Raw genomic sequence first — 17,561 nt, 5'->3', positions numbered from 1 at the left:
AGCGCTGGCAGAATCAGAATATCAAGATCAAAATACTGTAATCTTATTCTGATAGTCTTATATTGAGTATTTAAATTGATTCAGACATAAGCATCTCTCACTCAATTACAAGGACTTTTAAAGTCTTTTTAACAATTTGCTTAATGTTAGCATAATTGTAACCCTGAATTAATGCTCCTAAGTAGAAAATTGCACAAAGGGAAGGAAGGAGCCCAGTTTTTCCATGAAGGAACACCAATATAATGAAAGCTGGCACAACCTGAAATGCAACAGCAGTCATACAAGTGCAAGAAAGTACCAACCCACATATTCCTATCAGGGATCCTTTAGAAGGTGCATCTTGAGTAATGAGGAAGGCAATGATAATGAAAATAAAGGGAGCGCGGCTCAGTTGATGATGCATTAAGAAGGAGCACCTTGTTTAACACACATGGAACAAAGAAAGGCATGTTGCTGTCATTGCAGAAATTAACAAAACGCCATAAAGCACACACCAGGTGGTGCCCTAGGAGTGTGCCAGATAACAGCCCACGGTACTCTTCCGTACCTTCTGGCTGAGCATATTTTGGCACAAGCAGGGCTGGAACACTCGCCCGATGCTGCAGAACCCTGCTCTGCTCTGCCGCACAATTCCTACAAACCAACGGCCCCAACTGTTTCCAGCTGAGCAGCTTGTGCCCCAGGTCCCAGCTTCTATCACAGAGCCCATTAAACGTGAAGTGCACACCTGAACCTCTGTGCTTTGAACACAGAAACTCGAGAGGCTCTGCCGAGCCGTAGAGAGCAAGGCTCATCCCAGACCGCTCACCTCCCCGCGGGATGATCCTCAGGCAGCCCCGGATCCTCGGGCCTCCAATACCAGCCTTGAACCAAACTACCCAGGTCCCTTCTACCACCTGCTCGACATCTGGGCCCGCCCATCCCTCACGGCACCTGTGCTTCCCCTCCCCTCACGGTACCTGTGCCCCCCGTCCCTCACGACACCTGTGTCCCCCGTCCCTCACGACACCTGTGTCCCCCGTCCCTCATGACACCTGTGTCCCCCGTCCCTCACGGTACTTATGCTCACCCGTCCCTCATGGTACCTGTGCCCACCGCCCCTCACAGCACCTGTGCCCGCCCGTCCCTCAAGGCACCTGTGTTCCCTGCCCCTCACAGCACCTGTGTTCCCTGCCCCTCACAGCACCTGTGCCCGCCCGTCCCTCATGGTACCTGTGCCCCCCGTCCCTCACAGTACCTGTGCTCCCCCATCCCTCATGGCACCTGTGCTCACCCGTCCCTCATGGTACCTGTGTTCCCTGCCCCCTACAGTACCTATGTTCCCCGTCCCTCACGGCACCTGTGCTCCCCCTGCTCCTCACGGCACCTGTGTTCCCCGCCCCTCACGGTACCTATGCTCCCTCCTGCCTCTCACGCCCCTCATGGTACCTGTGTCTGCCTGCCCCTCACAGCACTCCCCGGTGGGATGCTGCTCATACCCACCTCACCCCATGAGGCCCCCAAATCACGCACGAGGACTAAGCAGGAGGGATGGGTATTCCTGGAGGGCGGACTGGGAAGCAGCCTGAGGGTGCCGACCTTTTGTTCCGTCAAGAGCGGCTGCGGTCGCAGCTGCAGCCGAGTGGGGCCATCTCCCACCTCCCTCAGCTCTGTGGGGAGGCAGCTCCCTGCAGTATCGGTGGGAGAGGACTCAGCACTTCCATTGCTGGAGGATAGGAAGGCTCTGAAGAAGGATGTGGATGTGCTGGATGGATGGGTTGAAGTCAACAGCATGAGGTACGAGATGGCCAAGTGCCACACATTCCCACAACAGCCCCCTGCAGCACTACAGGCTGGGGACAGAGTGGCTGGAAAGTGGCCCAGAGGAAAAGGCTCTGGGAGTGTTGTTGGACAGCAGCTGAACATGAGCCCAGGTGGCCAAGAAGGCCAAAGGCACCTGGCCTGTGTCAGCAATGGTGTGGCCAGCAGGACCAGGGCAGTGATGAGGCCACACCTCATGTTCTGTGTCCCATTCTGGACCCCTCAGTTCAGGAAGGACGTTGAGGAGCTGGAGTAAGTCCAGAGAGTGGAATGGAGCTGGGGAAGGGGCTGGAGCACGAGTCCCATGAGGAGCAGCTGAGGGAGTTGGGGGTGTTTAGCCTGGAGAAAAGGACACTCAGGGGGAACCTTATGGCTCTGCACGATTCCCTGACCAGGAGGTTGTAGCCAGGAGGGGACCGGCCCTGCTGTCAGGGAACAAGGGACAGGATGAGAGGATACTGCCTTGAGCTGTGCTGGAGGTTCAGGTTAAACACTAGGAAGAAATTCTTCACAGAAGGGGTGAATAGATGTTATAATGGACTTCCCAGAGAGGTTGTGGAGTCACTGCTCCTGAAGGTGTTTAAGGAAAGACTGGATGTGGCACTCAGTGCCACGGTTGAGTTGATAAGGTGGTGTTAGGCCATAAGTTGGACTCAATGATCTAAGAGGTCTTTTCCAGTTTTATTAATTCTGTGATTCCCAAGACATCATCAGGGAGTGAATTCACCCCACAGCCCCTCTGGAAGGCTGCACAGGAACCCCTCAGGAGGGCAGTGGGGGATTGCTCTGGAATGCCCCATGAGAGCACGGTGCTGGGCTGGAGTAAGGCTCTCGGGTGCCAGCAGCATCTGTGACAGCATGTGTTTTTCATAGATCCTGGGGATCTGCCAGGCAAGCTTCAGGGCCCTGCTCTGGCTGGGGCACGAGGGCTGTGTGGGGTAGCTCAGGGTGGGAGAGGCTGGGAGATGTGAGGTAAAAGGGCATGAGGTCCTGCAGTGTGTGTGAAAACGCGCTCACATATCCCCCCTCCCCTGGCACATATAGCAATGATTTCAAAGCTATCTCAGACAGTGGAGAAAACATGTATTTACTGCCACTCCTACACACCAAATCCCAGGGCACTTGTAATAAGTTTAGACTAAGGATGAATGCTTGAGCAGGTGGCCAGAGGTCTCCAAAGAAGAGTAATACTCGCCCAGGGTGTTTACATCCCGCTACGAACTAGAATAGTCTCTTTCATGCCAAACCACAAGCTGCTGGTTGAAACCTGAGCTGAACTTCCTTGATGATCAGAGGAGCCTGGCTAACTTTCAGCACAGCCAGTTTTCATTTTCACACCTCTCCAAACTTGCTGGGACAAGAACCAAATGTATAAGCACAGAGTGAACTCCTATTCCTGGGACATTGCTGACCCAAAATCAAGCAGCATGTGTCAGAATATGCTAAAAAAGGGTTGTTTTCTCTCAAAAGTTTTCCCAGTTTGGCTTTTTGAGGCTTGTGTGGTTTCTGCTGTTCATATAAACTACAGTTTTGGTCATCTGCATTTAGGTAAACCATGGCTTAAACTCATAGAGGCTTTCATCTGAGAAAGCCTCGTATCTTTCATGGCACCCAGTTTTTTTCCCTAATTGAAAAGCAAATGTGGCTTCAATGCACACAAAGGCTGCACATTCCCCAGAACACTGTGTGGAGATCTGCTCCTCCTGGCTTTTGACACACTGATACTGCTGATGTAGCTGCATGCATGCTGGCTACCAGATCAATTCCAGTGGATTTTTTAGAATTTTCAGTGGATTTTGCACAGCCTAAGTCTGGAGCTTTACTGCTCTGGGCACAGTTAACTAGCACCATCTTGGGTGCTTTTACATGTCAGACTTTCAGTTCCATGCAGACAGATGTCTGCTCTTTATATCCCAGTGGAGGTTTTACTGGATGGCCATCCAGCAATTATTAACTCATGCAAGAAATAGGTCTAAATACTCATTTATTATGTGCATTTGTGAATAAGCATAAAGTGCTACAAAGCTCAGAGTAGTGTGCTGGGAAATAGTCCAGCCAGATGGAAACAGTCCATCACATACCACAAGAAGCCCAGTTACTTGCAGTGCATCTCTTCCCTGTGCAGATTAGGGAGGCTTTTCTGCCTTCTTAGAAGCTGAATAAATGTAAGTACTACTGCAGGATTGCTGGAAGTTCAAAATAATCACAAATATCATGTGTCCTCCACTTTCTTGGGGGGATTTCTCAGACAGTTGATGAATTCTCCTTAGGGCTCCCCTGTAGATCCTTTTAGGATTTCTGGTAGCCAAAATGCATTTTTTGCTCAAAACTCTAGTGCCTTTAGCCCTACAAATAGCAACAAATCAAAATATTTTAGCAAAAGTCAGTGAGAAAGGCAGGAAGACAGCAGCTCCCCAGAAGGTTAGCTGCATCCTGTTTCCTTCAGGCATGTAAAGCTTGGGTAATGAAAGGGGAGAGGGGATTCAGGCAAGACTGGAGGATGAGAGGTTCAGGAATTTCAACAGAGCCATGAAGCAGCTGCAGAAATACTGGAACGTGTATGGAGGACCAGTGCTGCTCAAGATAAAACTGGTACCTCTAAACAAGAGAAATACTGTATTAATGCTTCCTTCTGCATAATTAAGCAACTTTTGAGGAGCCAGGGCTCTTGTTTTAAACAGATTTCTGACCTTCACAATTGTGGTAGACATATAGGATGTTCTGAAATACAGATTCAAGAAACTTCTTTCTGATGGTGGGAGGGGAACCATTACCCTGCCAGTCTGAAACTTGCCTTGTGGTCACTGGGCACCTGAGGCTGGTCACTGAGCAGGACAGGACAATGCTCTGGCACTTAATAAAGAAGTGAAGTTCTCACCAGGAATGGACAGGGTTACATTCTGTTTCCTGTCCTAAGCTCTCTCCTCCTGGAAGGATTTATTTTAGTCTCTCCCCTGTATCTAAACCATAATAATGAAAAAAAATAAATTCTTCCAGTTAAAAAAATGCAAACAAGCAGAAAAATCTCCATTGTTCTAATGATAGAATAACTTGCAGTGAGAGGTGGCACGATTTAGAGTTATTTTTTGCAAACATTCTAGACACCATTTATATTAGTGCCAGCTTAAAAGTGTTTGATTGCTACTGTTGTTGCTAGAGCTAAGTCTGACAAAAGGAATAATCACTCATGATAGGACTGAAATGGGCTATACACTGTTTCGAAGGTTTTATTTGTACAGATTCTGGACAGTTTATAGGAGTTTAAATGCTGTTTATTGCCATCTCAGTGGGCCATTCAACTGAGCATTATGGAGCCTGTGGCCATCAATTACCTAAAACTTGCTTATATCAGCTATATACCTATGGTGAGTAGTGTAAATATGCATAGATTATGTACATATAAACTCAAATGGCACTCTATATGCTAGAAATCATTCTGAACTGGAGCTTTACCATGATACACAACCCTGAGATATCTGTTTCAGCTATACAAACCTGCTGGAGCCTGTGGATCTGGAGGTGTAATGTCAATGTTGTGTTCTCTTCCCCACTTCCAAAATACACCATTGTCGAATCTGGCAGGGGAAGCATAAAGTTTAAGAAATTCACTCATTGTGGATTGACATCTTAAGACAGGTGATCAGGTAAACTGACATCTCAATACTGTTACCCATTTGTTCTTCATAACTGAAACAGCTTCTCAACTGCTTTCTGTCACATTCCCTTGTGTCTGATGAATCTGTTACCTTACACGCCAATTCATTAGCTTTTAGCATCTTGTCCTTTGAAAATCCCATTCTTCTGAAATTTCTTGCCTTCTTCTCTACTGCTTCCAGTTATTAATAAGGAATTGTGACCATTTCAATGTCAAACATGTTTGATCTCTTAAATACCTCAGACTGTAGCTACTGAATGCTACAGTAATACTGAAGGTTTTTAACCGGCCAGGGATTAGTCAGGATGGCTACAAAAACACTAGCTTGAAGATTTTAAAAGTTACTTTCTGAGCTCCTTTTGCAGAATCTCTTCTTACAATATGCTTAGAAACACATGGGACAGTGAGGTAGAGGTGTGGATAATAGAAATAAAACCTGTAGGCTGCTTAGGGTTTTTTGTTTGAATGGTTGCGTGTTTTTGTTTTAGTTTGTTTGTAAAGGTTTTTGTTGTGGGCTTTTTTTGGGTGGGGAGGATTGCTTGTTTTTTTGAGGGGAAATATAGTCCTATCTAGAAGTCTCGTAAGCAGCTGTTCTTCAGGCTAAGCAGAACTGAATAAGGAACTGGGTATTGGCTGCCAAGAACTTACATGCACTCCTCTGGAGTGTAATATGCTTCTGCTATGAATAATTTTTAATTTGAAATAGCAAAACAAAAAAGCTGGACCCATTCTTCTGTACTGCTCTTTGTACTAACAAAACTGGGGGAGCTGCTCAGTAATCGTATCTGGCAAGAAAAGCTATTTCCAAATGTGAATCAAGTCCAAGAGAAAACAAAAATCTGACTTGTGACTACAGGCTGTGAAGAGAAAATTACTTATCCCTGTGTGGTGCTAAAATTAATTCTTCGTAATTGCAAAAATTTCTCATCAAGTTATAACAAAAAGTTACTATTTGGAATACTTGTTTTATCTTAAGGTTTTGAAGCCATTTGAGACACTGAACATTATGAAAACAAGCAAACCCAGTATCTGGACACTGCTTGCAGACTGCTTTTTAACTCCCCTTAAGGATTCCAGATCATGGACCCTTAAAACTTGATCCAAGTGTATGTGATTTATTGTCCTAAAATTGCTGAGATCTGCTGTCATGGCTTCTGCTTGGGATAGAAATGCTGGGAATGAAGGTGAATGCTGACTATCTGAAGGATGTAGTAAGTGGATCTTACTTTATCTGTAATTTCATTTACACTCCCAGGGTTGGAAAATAGCTTAGGCAGACTTGTCTTTGTTGGTTCATATCTCATTATACACATCATAAATGCCAAACATTAGGGCAGAAATACTAGGGTTGAAAATATATCATGAAGAAACTTCTTAGTGGTCAGAATCAAAGAATTGGGAGGCAACAGAAAGACGAAAATAATATGGCTGTGTCAGTATGTGGCAATGTCATGTCCTTCTGGGAGCAGACTAAGAGAAAATACCTTAGTAATTTATGCAGTTTTCATCTGCCTCCACCCTTGTAATTTTCTCAGCTGACAGTGTTCTACAAGTTTATAAGATGCCTCAGTCATCTACTTCTTGACATTTCTTTGGTTTGACTTCTGCTTTCCTACCATTTTTATGTCAAGTGTTCTTTATCTGTGTTTAAAATTGGCAGCAACAGTGAGCAGGCTTTTGGCATGGCCACAATTGCTTCCAGACAATGGTAGTAATCTTCTCACCCCTGGGGACAGGAGAGCAGGCGAGAGCTGTGGAACTTTCCTCCCTCTGAACTACTCTGCTTTCATGCTCAGGGGTGAGGAGTGCTGGCTTGTCCCTGTGCAGGGACACAAGGACCCTGCCTGCTGACATTTGGATCCATGAATGGTACCCTAATCCCCTGCAGGTGGGAAAACGTGGGGATTGCTGCTGAGGATTACTCAGAAGTTGTGTTATGTCAGAGTAAGCACTGTGTGGGAATTGCAGGCTCATGTTGTTGACAGCAGAGGGATGTGGCCAGGAGGAGTGAGCACTGGGATGCTGTCCAACTCCTTTGCAGTTGCTAGAGCCAGCTTGCCTTCAACACCTGTACTCAGGATTGCCTGCAGGAAGAGAAACCATGTTCCACTTTGTTCTAGCCATCTATCTCAGCAAGGTTTGGCTCTCCAATTCATTGTATTTTCTCCTTCTCAAATTTGTGTGAACATGAAAAGAGGGAAAGAGTGGCAGCTGTACCCATCAGAGGAACCAGGTGAGCCAGACACCTTGCAAAATATATCAGACAAAAGAAATTGTATGATTTCTGCAGTTCATTTGCTGTTACTTGTGGACAGACTGTATATGGGTGTCTAGCAATTTTGTTTTTACCTTTTGTTTTCTGAAACACCCATTCTAATAATAACATGTATGACACAGGAAGCCCTATTAAAGACACTGAGATTAGGTCAAGGTGGTGTTTAATGTGATTAAAGATTGTAAAATTGGATGGTAAGCATTTAAGGAATAACTGCCATGAGATGCTTGAAGGTGGTTAAAGAGGTTGGAACCTTTGGGTGTTAGATCCTCTATATGTTAAAAAGGGCAATGTTCCAAGATTCTGGAACTCTTGATTAATTCTTCAGCAAACCACACTGATGTCTCTACTCCTCTCTGTGGTGGGGGAAATGATTTGTAGAAAGTGTAAGTGTAAAGTTTTTGCATACCAGTCAAGTTAATCCTATTCATTAAAATAATGCCTTTTAGATACTGATGCTGTTGAATTTTCATAATTGAAACAGCTAAACCTAAATCTTTAGGTCTTTTCTAACTGTCACTAAGAGTAGGCTAAAAGGTCTTTGAAATTTTTCTTAATGTGCAAGTTTGAGCTGTCATAAGGAAGAGATGTGCTGCTTAATGTTTAACTAAAAATTACTTAGTTGATCTCTTGCATATTTTTTTCATGTTTTGGCCTATGGAAGGCCTGTTCATTATTTCAGAATGTCTTGGCTGCAATCCATCTGCAAGACCTCATTTTTCTTTTGAAAGTTGCAGTCTTCACAAGCTTGGCATCTGTGATATCACAAACAATGAATTACTGTGGCTGGAAGACTCTGGAATTAAAAACCCTCCTCTGTAAGAACATATTTTTTTTTTTTTACAGAATTGGGATTTGTTGTGAGGAAACACAGCTGACAAAAAAAAGTTTTCAAAGATGACAGATTTTTCATTTTCTGATGAAAAAATGAACTGAAGTCCTGATGCTGAGGACTTGCTCTTTAAATAAATGGGATCTTTCTCTCCTCTCTTGGCAACAGCAGGAGTATTCTTGTGCTGTATGACACGGCTAGCTGGTGCTATATTTGTCTTGTAGCTGTACACACATTTGCAAGAGGTTGTTTAATAAGAAAAAGGCAAAAAGCCAAGACAGTTTAAAGAAAGTTTATTCTACCACAGCCTGAACTTTCAGGGTTGGCTTAAAGACAAAGCTACATACTTGTGGAAGATCAGGGAATATCATTATTGATATGAAATTAAAACTTTCCTGAGTTGTCTCTGGAAAGATCAAGGCTTTGTGGAGAAGGAGGGGGGCCTGGGGGTGTGACACAACAGACGTTTTTAAAATGGAGTTCAATAGATGTTTGGATTCACCAGCAGAAGATGAGAAAGGAAGACAAGAGGGTGGGAAAGAAGATATTAATAATGCTGGCAGTAGTGCTGTTGAAGAGCTGGATTTGGGACAAATGTACCTTACCTGTTTGCCTGAGCAATATATGAGAGTGAAACTCACTCAGACAGTGTACCTGATATGCTGGCTGTTGTTGAAACTCTGCAAGGTAAGAAATTTTAGTACAAGTCTGTGATATTTTTAGTTAACTTCTTATGTGCTTAAAATACAAATTGATGAAAATCTCTGCTGAAGGATTTGACAATTCATTACTATGTATCATACAGTGTCTTTCATGGTTTATTAGTAGCAGGAGCTTTGTAAATATTGATATTGTACCCTGGAACAGGAGATCCAACAAGGGAAAACTTGTAGGGGCTACTCATGGAGTACTACACAAAGCAATACATTAGTAATTGCTAGCCAGTTTATCTCTGTATATTATTACATAATTGTAAGTGTTTCAAGATGATTTTAGATTAATTTCTAGGTGCAATTTCTTGTCATGCTCTTCGCTGATTTACATTAATCTATTGTTGGATGAGCACTGGAATGTATTTTAACTTTGAAAATGTGAACCTTATAAAAGTAAAGAATTGGGTGGGGGTTTGGAACATTTTTGTCAAATATAATGGAGTTTTTGAAGTTGTGGTGGAGCTTATTTTAAATTTGATCTGGCCACATCTAGTAAAAATACTTTTGCTTAATATATTAGTAAATAGGGAAGCAACAAGGCAATGGAACAGGTATAAATGCTATAGTTCATTCTATTCAATTCCTTGCAGAAAGCTATTGTATTGCTCAGATCCAAGCAGAGAAACATTGAATTCTACAAAAGTGATATGATTTAAGGTTTCAGGTTTAAGCAGGGAGGTACTGAGATATTTGAGCTTCAAATGCTGCTGCTTCCAATGGTGTAACAAGGCTGTATTAGTAAATTTAGAATGTGTAATAGGTCTTTGTTTCTCTGTTTCTGCATTCAGATCTTACTGCGGTAGACATTTAGTTGATGGGCAGATCACCATACAGATCAAAACAAATGTCAAGGCAACATTTACTGGTTGGTTTTTCTTCAGAAGTGTATGACAGCGGAGATCCATGATGATGATGGGGTGGAGACCACAGGAGCAGGACCAGGTGGTGCCTCTTTAGCAGCAAGCCCTCTCTTCTGTGTGCATGGCAGCTTTGGGGCAGTAGCTACATCAGGTTTTTTGACAGCATAGCTGTAAAATATAGCAAATATATACACAAATATAACATCAATATGAACTGAACACTACTAACAGTGTTATGTGTTAGATTGCTAGAGAACTTTGTTTCCACACATATTCCATATTTATAGTGTCTTTGCTCTTGTCTGTATGTAGCATTTATTCTGTGGTGCCAATTGCTTGCATTAGGGGGCAGATAGAGACCCTTTCATAGGACTATTTCTGGTGTTTTTTCTGCAGGGATCTTTTGTGAGGCTGACTGAAACGAGATGGGAATCCACACAGCGATGGGGGTGGAGTAAACAGCCCTAGGGCAGATGCCAGAGCCAACCTGTGAGGCAGAGTCCTGGTCAGCACACACTTCCTGATGGTTTTGAGGAGTGCTGATCCAGGCTGGGGAAGGTTGCACCTTGTCTGGTTGCTGATTCATTTGATTGGTTCTCTTGTGGTTTGAACTATTTGCAACCACTGAGTTTGTAGGTTTTAAGAGCCATATTTACATTAAGGAAAGAGGCAGAACCTCATTTGTGGCTACAAACCTAGTAGTTGCTCTGGGTGTGTGTGTGCAACAGTTTCAGTCCCCAGGGCTCAATCTTTGTGCAGAGATTTTTTTGTGTATTAATTGTGAAGTGTGCACAAAATGTTGAGTGGTCTGCACACAATGGCTTTGCACAACGTGCATGAGTTATCCTGTAGGATAAATGGTTGTTCCAGTTATTTGAGGATAGTTTCTAAGACAACAGGAAGAATTTTGAAAGTACGTAAACTAGAAGAGATGTTTCTGTCTGTGATTTTATGTACTTCCATACGGCCTTATATTTGCATGGTGCATTTAAGTTGTTCAAGTTGGGAAGAAACAATTCATACTACTATAAAGTAGAGTGAGGAGAGGTAGTGTAGCTTCTGTTAAAATCACAAATGTCTTCAGAAAGCTTTGTGGGAACCTTACAATGCCCTGGCTAAGCAAGAGGGTAACTAAACCTCTAATTTACTAATGCTTCTTTCTTGTTGAGCTTTCTTAAAGACCATTTGGATTTGAGACCCCACTGTCTTATTTCCTGACACTCTTCCATGACTTAAACATCTTCCAAGTCCTAATCCATTCAAAAAGTGCTAATTTTTTTCTCCTTCCCCTTCACAAGAACAAAAACAGCACAGTGTTTCTTTTTCTCAGGTTCTGCAACTTGGCAGAACCCAGCAATCCTGCTCTAGTGGGAGGGGAGGGAAGGCCAGCAGCACTGAAATGGTGCTGCTGTGTTACAGAGGCACCCTTTGTGACAGCTTGTGTGTATCTCCTGTACATCCAAATGTTTCCAGCTCTTGGCTACAGACAGGGCCCCAGGTGCTCATGGCTTGGAAAATATCAGTGACTCCCTATAACTCCTGATCAATGCTCCCCCAGAAAGAATTTTGTGTCCTTTGTGTCAGGGGAGCTCACCCTTCTGTAAATTAACATGGACAGAATGAGGAGAGACTCTGTTTAGCAGGTGAGAAACCACTCTGAGTGTGTGCTCAAGCAGTTTGACATGAAGTTTAGTTACAAAAGAATCAAATTCCACCAATGTGTCATGGGAACACGTGCAATCAGCCTGTCAGAGTTCAAGAAGCATCTTTGTAGACTGACATCTGGGAAATTTCCCACTTGTGATTCCCTGAGGGAGGCTTCCATTTTCAGAGGTCACCATGACTTGTGGGGATGAGGAAAGAGGCTTTAAATCTTTCTTTAATTCAGATTTAGCACAAATTTAGTTGAATTGATTCTCTGTTTTAATAATTTACTAAATTTCAGTAATATTCTGTACCTCTGAATATCAAAACCAGCTGGTGATTTCCCTGTTATTTACTACACCTTAAGCATTTTCTGTCAGCTCACCTGGTAATTTTTTAAGTCTGAAATCTGTACAAAAGGTAAAATAATGGTAAGACAAATCTATAATTCAATTTTGTGTCTTGTCTCTGTATTTTTGAGTACTGGGTTCTACAGAGCTTCCAACTGCTCTTGCTATGAACTTCTAAATGCCATGTAATGCATGAGAATTAAATTTAAATTTAAAAGATTAAATCACTTTCTTATAGTTTAGGGCACAGGGGCTTAACTCTTTGCTATTCAATAGATGTATCACTCTGTGTTCATAATCTTGCTGTCCTTGGCTCAGCTCATTATCTGTAAAGAAGAATGAAAATTTGTTTGCTTTTATTTCTTAATTTATTTTGATTTTTTTTCCTTCTGATTATAAACATTGTAGAGGTGGACTATCTTCTGTAATTATGGGCAATGGTAAGATCAGCCTGTGCAACAGTATGGGATGAATCCCCTCCAAGGGAAAAGAGGAAATCTGGTTTTCCTATAATATGAATGAATTTTCTAGGTATTAGTCTGTGATCACAAGGAAGTTTTGGGGCACTACCTGCCTTCTTCTGGCACCCCTTTGAGGAAAAAAGGGTGCAGGGAGGTAATTATTGCCCCTTTCTTAGGTGCTGACCTCTAAAAGATCATCAGTGAAAGTGTGGCCACTTCTGGAGGTGACACTTGGGTTTTCACACCAACAGGTTGGAAGCTCTAAGACATGGGTGGTTTCTTCAGGAGAGGGTTTCCTCTGGACTCCAAAGGACAGCCCCTAAAGAAAATGGTCCAGTGAAGGGAAGAAGACTATTAGATATGTCTTCTTGTAACAATTTTTGTAGTGGTTAGATGCAATTGTTGCCTGCCAAACATGCTGCTACTCTGGTTGTAATACTCTCCATGTACTCTGTCAGAACATTTAACTAATGAGAATGTTTGGTGTGGAAAACCAAATTTGAGGTTGCTCTATCTTTTTGAGTTCTTTTTCAACATGATTTATTACAGTCACAGGAAGATTTTGAGAGAGGAAGGAGCTGGACCTTGATATGCAGAGTCTGGGGCAGGGGTTTAACCAGTGGATTGATCATACTTGGACCAAGAATTCTGTGAGGGGACCTGGCTGACTCCCTTCACAGCTATTTTACAGCTACCTTAAGTGTTTTTTGGAAATTACAAGGTGCGTGTGGTTTTGTTTGTTTGGTCGGTTTTGGCTTTTTCGTGGATTTTTTCTTGGTTTTGTTGTTGGTTTTAGTTTTGTTTTTATTAATTGATATGCTTACATGGTCTTGCTGCATCTCTAACTCCTTCCCAATAACTTTTGAACATTCTGGCCAATCTCAGCAAAATTTGAGTGAGGCAGAAGTTAGCAGAGTTCACAAGTAGGCAGTCAGGGAGTGAAAATATACTTAGCTAATGCTCCTCCTGAGGGAAAGAGTCCTTCATAAACTGTCCCTTATCAAACATCAGAAATTTTGTAAAATTTTTCCATTTCCACACTGGAGAACTGCAGAGCTGTAGGAAAGAGGACTCTGTTGGGTCAGCTGCTTGCAGAAATACATGTTTTCTCAGTAAAGTGTTTTTTGTTTGGCTATAATGGAACTCCACTGAAGCCTACTGTTTGTCTTCAGTCCTCAGAGTAAAAGCCAAGAAGTGGCTTTAAGAAGTGCAACTTGAGAGAACTAAAAAGGGATGTTTTGCAGAAAGCTTTAAACAGTCCCTTCCCTCCCCTTTGGAACACTGACTTTTTAAACTTTCAGCCAGAAAAATCAACCTCCTTTCACTTATTTGGTCAAAACTTCCAATATTTTATTCAGGGTCAGGCTTTGAGGGCAAACAGGCTGATTAGATACACTTAACTCCTAAAACATCATAAGCTGGTCTATGGGGCTTATTTTGTTTAGGAGTAATATTTCTGAATCTGTTTTCCTTTAATTTATGCTCTAATTTTCTGGATTCCTTTGGGCCAGAAATATTTAAACAGTCTGTTTTATATTGGAATAGTACTTGCAGTTCTGGGTAGAGCTAAGTGTGGTAGAGAGACAAAGCAATGAAAATGGAAAACATCAGAGTGAAAATTGGAATGTATTGAACCTGACAACAAGCTTGGTTCAGCTTGGTTTCTCATTCTGGGCAGAGATTCAGTTCTTCATGGGCAGTGCAAACCATTCAGCATGTGCTGGGGACTTTGACTTCTTCCTTTCCCTACTGCAAAAAGCCAGAAATTGAAATTTTTCCAGTATCTTTAGTATTCATCAAGCCATCTCCTGGATCCAGCTCTGGGCTACAAGCAGTGTGTTCAGAATCAGGCTGTGAAAGGCTGATGTGCAGAATGATTTCAAAGCATTCTTATAAACCTGGGGAATTATTGTTGCAAAAGCCAGCCACATCCCTTTTTTGCATCCTCATTCTCTTAAAATTATCACACCTTCATTTACATGGGAGAATGTGTTCAATAGCTACTTTTCAGTGGAACAGCCTTTCTCAGCTACCACAGTTCTCAAAAAACACCATGAATCAGAGCTGCATTATCTTCTTTATGCTGTTAATTTAAGTTCAGTTCCTGTAACAAATCTGCAGGCTTCTGCAGCACTGCAGCTCATGAATCAGAGCAGAACTTTCTTGCTGAATTGTGACTTGATTAACTTCAAAAACTTGACTGAAATCCTGCATGACTAACAGAGTACACAGGGTGGATTAAGAACCTGTAAGCAGATGACTGAGAACAAATCACTTCTTGTGCACTCTGGAATATTTGATGCTCTTCCTAGAAAGTGTCTCATTATTACAGAAATCTAAGAAGGTGCTGTATTTTTTTTCTCCTCCTGATGTTTTGTGTTGGAAGAAAAGAAGAACTGGTGTTGGAAAGAAATAAAACTTCTCACTTGATGCTTCAAATGTGGTGCTACAAATGTGATTATTTACATATCTGGATGAAAATTGGCAAATAAGGAAGAATTTGTGCTGTTAAAAGCCTTTAATAAGGTGCTTCCAGATAGCAAGAATGCTTGGGCAGGGCAGTTTTAAAAGTTAGGTTGATCACTACCATTCTGGAGCAAGGAGTGAAATGCAATTTCCATTTCTGAGTAATAACAAAAGTATTCTTCTTACATACTGGAGTTTGATTTTTTTTTTGGAAACTTGCATTTGCACTGAGAAAGAGTGTGTCTAGGTGCAAAAAGGCTATTCTTTGTGGAGCCATCAACCCTCAAATTTCTGTAAAAATATTGTAAAATAATATGCATAATTAAAAACAAACAAACAAACAAAAGCAACTTTTATCCCTTTGCTTTGTTTCTGTAAAAATATTGTAAAATAATATGCATAATTAAAAACAAACAAAAAAAAAGCAACTTTTATCCCTTTGCTTTAAATATTAATAGATATATTCAATTTTTTCCCTTAGTAAAAGGCATGTTTTGTTCTCTAGCTTTGTTTTTGCTCTTGGCTTTGGTTTTGGATGAAACCAATGAATTTGCTTGTAGATTACAGTGATGGGATAATTTTGATTATGGTCATTTTAAGTGGACTGTCATTTGGATTCTAGCAGAAGAAAATGGCAGGATAAACCTTGGGAGCTCACCTTTTCCGTCTTAATGCAACAGATGAGATTGTAGCATTGTGGTTTAGAGAACTTCCAGCTAATAGAGGAACCCAGATGGAATTATTTACCAGATGGAATTATTTACCATAGTACAGCTGCAAGCTCTGAGCACAGACCCAAGTTCACAGGCAATTTTTCAAGCAATGTCCATCCAGGTTTACCACTGCAAAATCTCTGATCCACACTCTGCCAGCAGGTTCTGCTTCTGCAAGAGGGGCAGTGGCACAGGATGTGCCACCACCACGTTGAACCACAGGGTTCAGTGTCCAGATGTGTTAAGGTAAACTGAAGTCAACACTGCTGCTTTCTTTAGCCATTCCAGCTGACTTTTTCTGTTAATATAAGTGAGGCCAGATAAGGCAGACAAGGTCAATATAACATTCACTTATAAAGTGGAGGTGGTGTGAATCTATGCCCTGCACAGCACCTGGGAAAGCTGGCTAGTAAGATGTGCTGCGGAGTTGTTTACTAAAACCTCATCAACTGATTAACAGCATACTGTGGTGGCATGTATGAGACAGGAAATTAACAGGATAAAAGATACAGCTTTTTATGGCTCCTGCTGTATTTTCTACATTTTCCTGGTAATTATTTTTGATATTATTCTTCAGAAAGTAGTATCAATGCCCTTGATAAAATTATATGGGAAAGAATGTCATAGTCTTTTCTATACTTTATGTGTTCCTTCAGAGCTAAACTGAAAAGAATTGGGGGTGGGGAGAAAACCTAGTATTTGGAAAACATTTTGTGAATGCTTCTGTGCTGCCAAAGCAGACAGATAGCTTTCATGCTCAGACACAAAGTTATGGGGTGGGGCAGGCAGGAGGGATTAATGCTGTTTCCATATGAATAAGTAGGAGTTTTTTGGTATTATTTACTATAATCCTATTAGCACAATGGACAAGCCCAGTACAGTTTGGTAGCCAGTCTCTCCCTGCTGGAAGAGAGACCAGGCCCTTAAGGTGTGGTGAGAAGAGCGTGGGTGAAAAACTAGAATGTGCAAAAAATTCTAATGTCAATGCTCAGGAGACAGTAACTTTCATAATGTTGCCAGTTAAAGTTTTCAGATTGGCATTTTTTCCCTTGAATTCCCAGCTCCTGGAGGTATGTGACTGCATGAAGGTCTGATTTTAAAAAAACCCACATTTTCAGGTGCTGTAACTGCACAGGAAAATTGAAATACCAATTTGCAGTGGAAAGTTCCTAAACAATGAGTCTTTCATCCTTGGACTTGTCAATCATCTCTCAAGTGTTTTAGGGCTTGGAACAGCTTGTAAAAGATGCTGATTATAATAGCTGCTGGATTGACTTTTTTCTTTGCTTAGCCCAAATAAAAATTCAAAATGCATGAGTGTAGCAGTATTCATCAGAAAAGTGCAGGCTTTCATTTCACTTCCTACATAAATAGCTGGCCAAGATGCCCAGCAGAGAGCAAGTACAAGGGGACTGACATCAGCAAAATGCAATGGAACCAGGAGAAAACCTCTTAAAAAAACCCCCAAAACCAGGGAGAGAGACAGAAAGGGGGGAAAAGGGGGGAAAAAAAGGAGAGAGAAAAAAAATCTGCATTTTATCTGCTAGAAGCAGGCAAATCTGCACACAAGAAATCCTGGGAACTGTATTGGTCATAAATGGTTTCCCATTGTCCATCAGATCAGTGTTTGCCACTCTCTGAAGACAACAACTGCCTGTTGAATTGTGAGGGTGATAGCACAGGGTGGCACTGATTTTAAAAAACGTGATCTCAGTGTGATCTCACAGAATTTCCAATATTGCTGAATCCAGGGCTCTGCGTACATCTTTATTTCCATGGATGTGCTCTTTTG

At 42.0% G+C, this 17,561-nt stretch overlaps 1 protein-coding gene across 1 annotated transcript in view; it reads left to right on the top strand.

Annotated features, from left to right (window-relative positions):
• The first annotated feature begins 9,123 nt into the window (after positions 1-9,123).
• The window catches only part of ARHGEF4 (Rho guanine nucleotide exchange factor 4), a 219,940-nt gene continuing 211,502 nt past the window's right edge, over positions 9,124-17,561 (top strand). Inside the window, exon 1 of the mRNA XM_039728062.1 lies at positions 9,124-9,249. Within this exon, the coding sequence (XP_039583996.1) occupies positions 9,157-9,249 (93 nt within the window). The 5' untranslated portion in view covers positions 9,124-9,156. The remainder of the gene's footprint in view (positions 9,250-17,561) is intronic.

The sequence above is a fragment of the Passer montanus genome, unplaced genomic scaffold (assembly GCF_014805655.1).
Source record: "Passer montanus isolate IOZ18808 unplaced genomic scaffold, ASM1480565v1 scaffold63, whole genome shotgun sequence".
NCBI lineage: Eukaryota > Metazoa > Chordata > Aves > Passeriformes > Passeridae > Passer > Passer montanus.
This window is presented reverse-complemented; position numbering and strand designations above follow the sequence as displayed.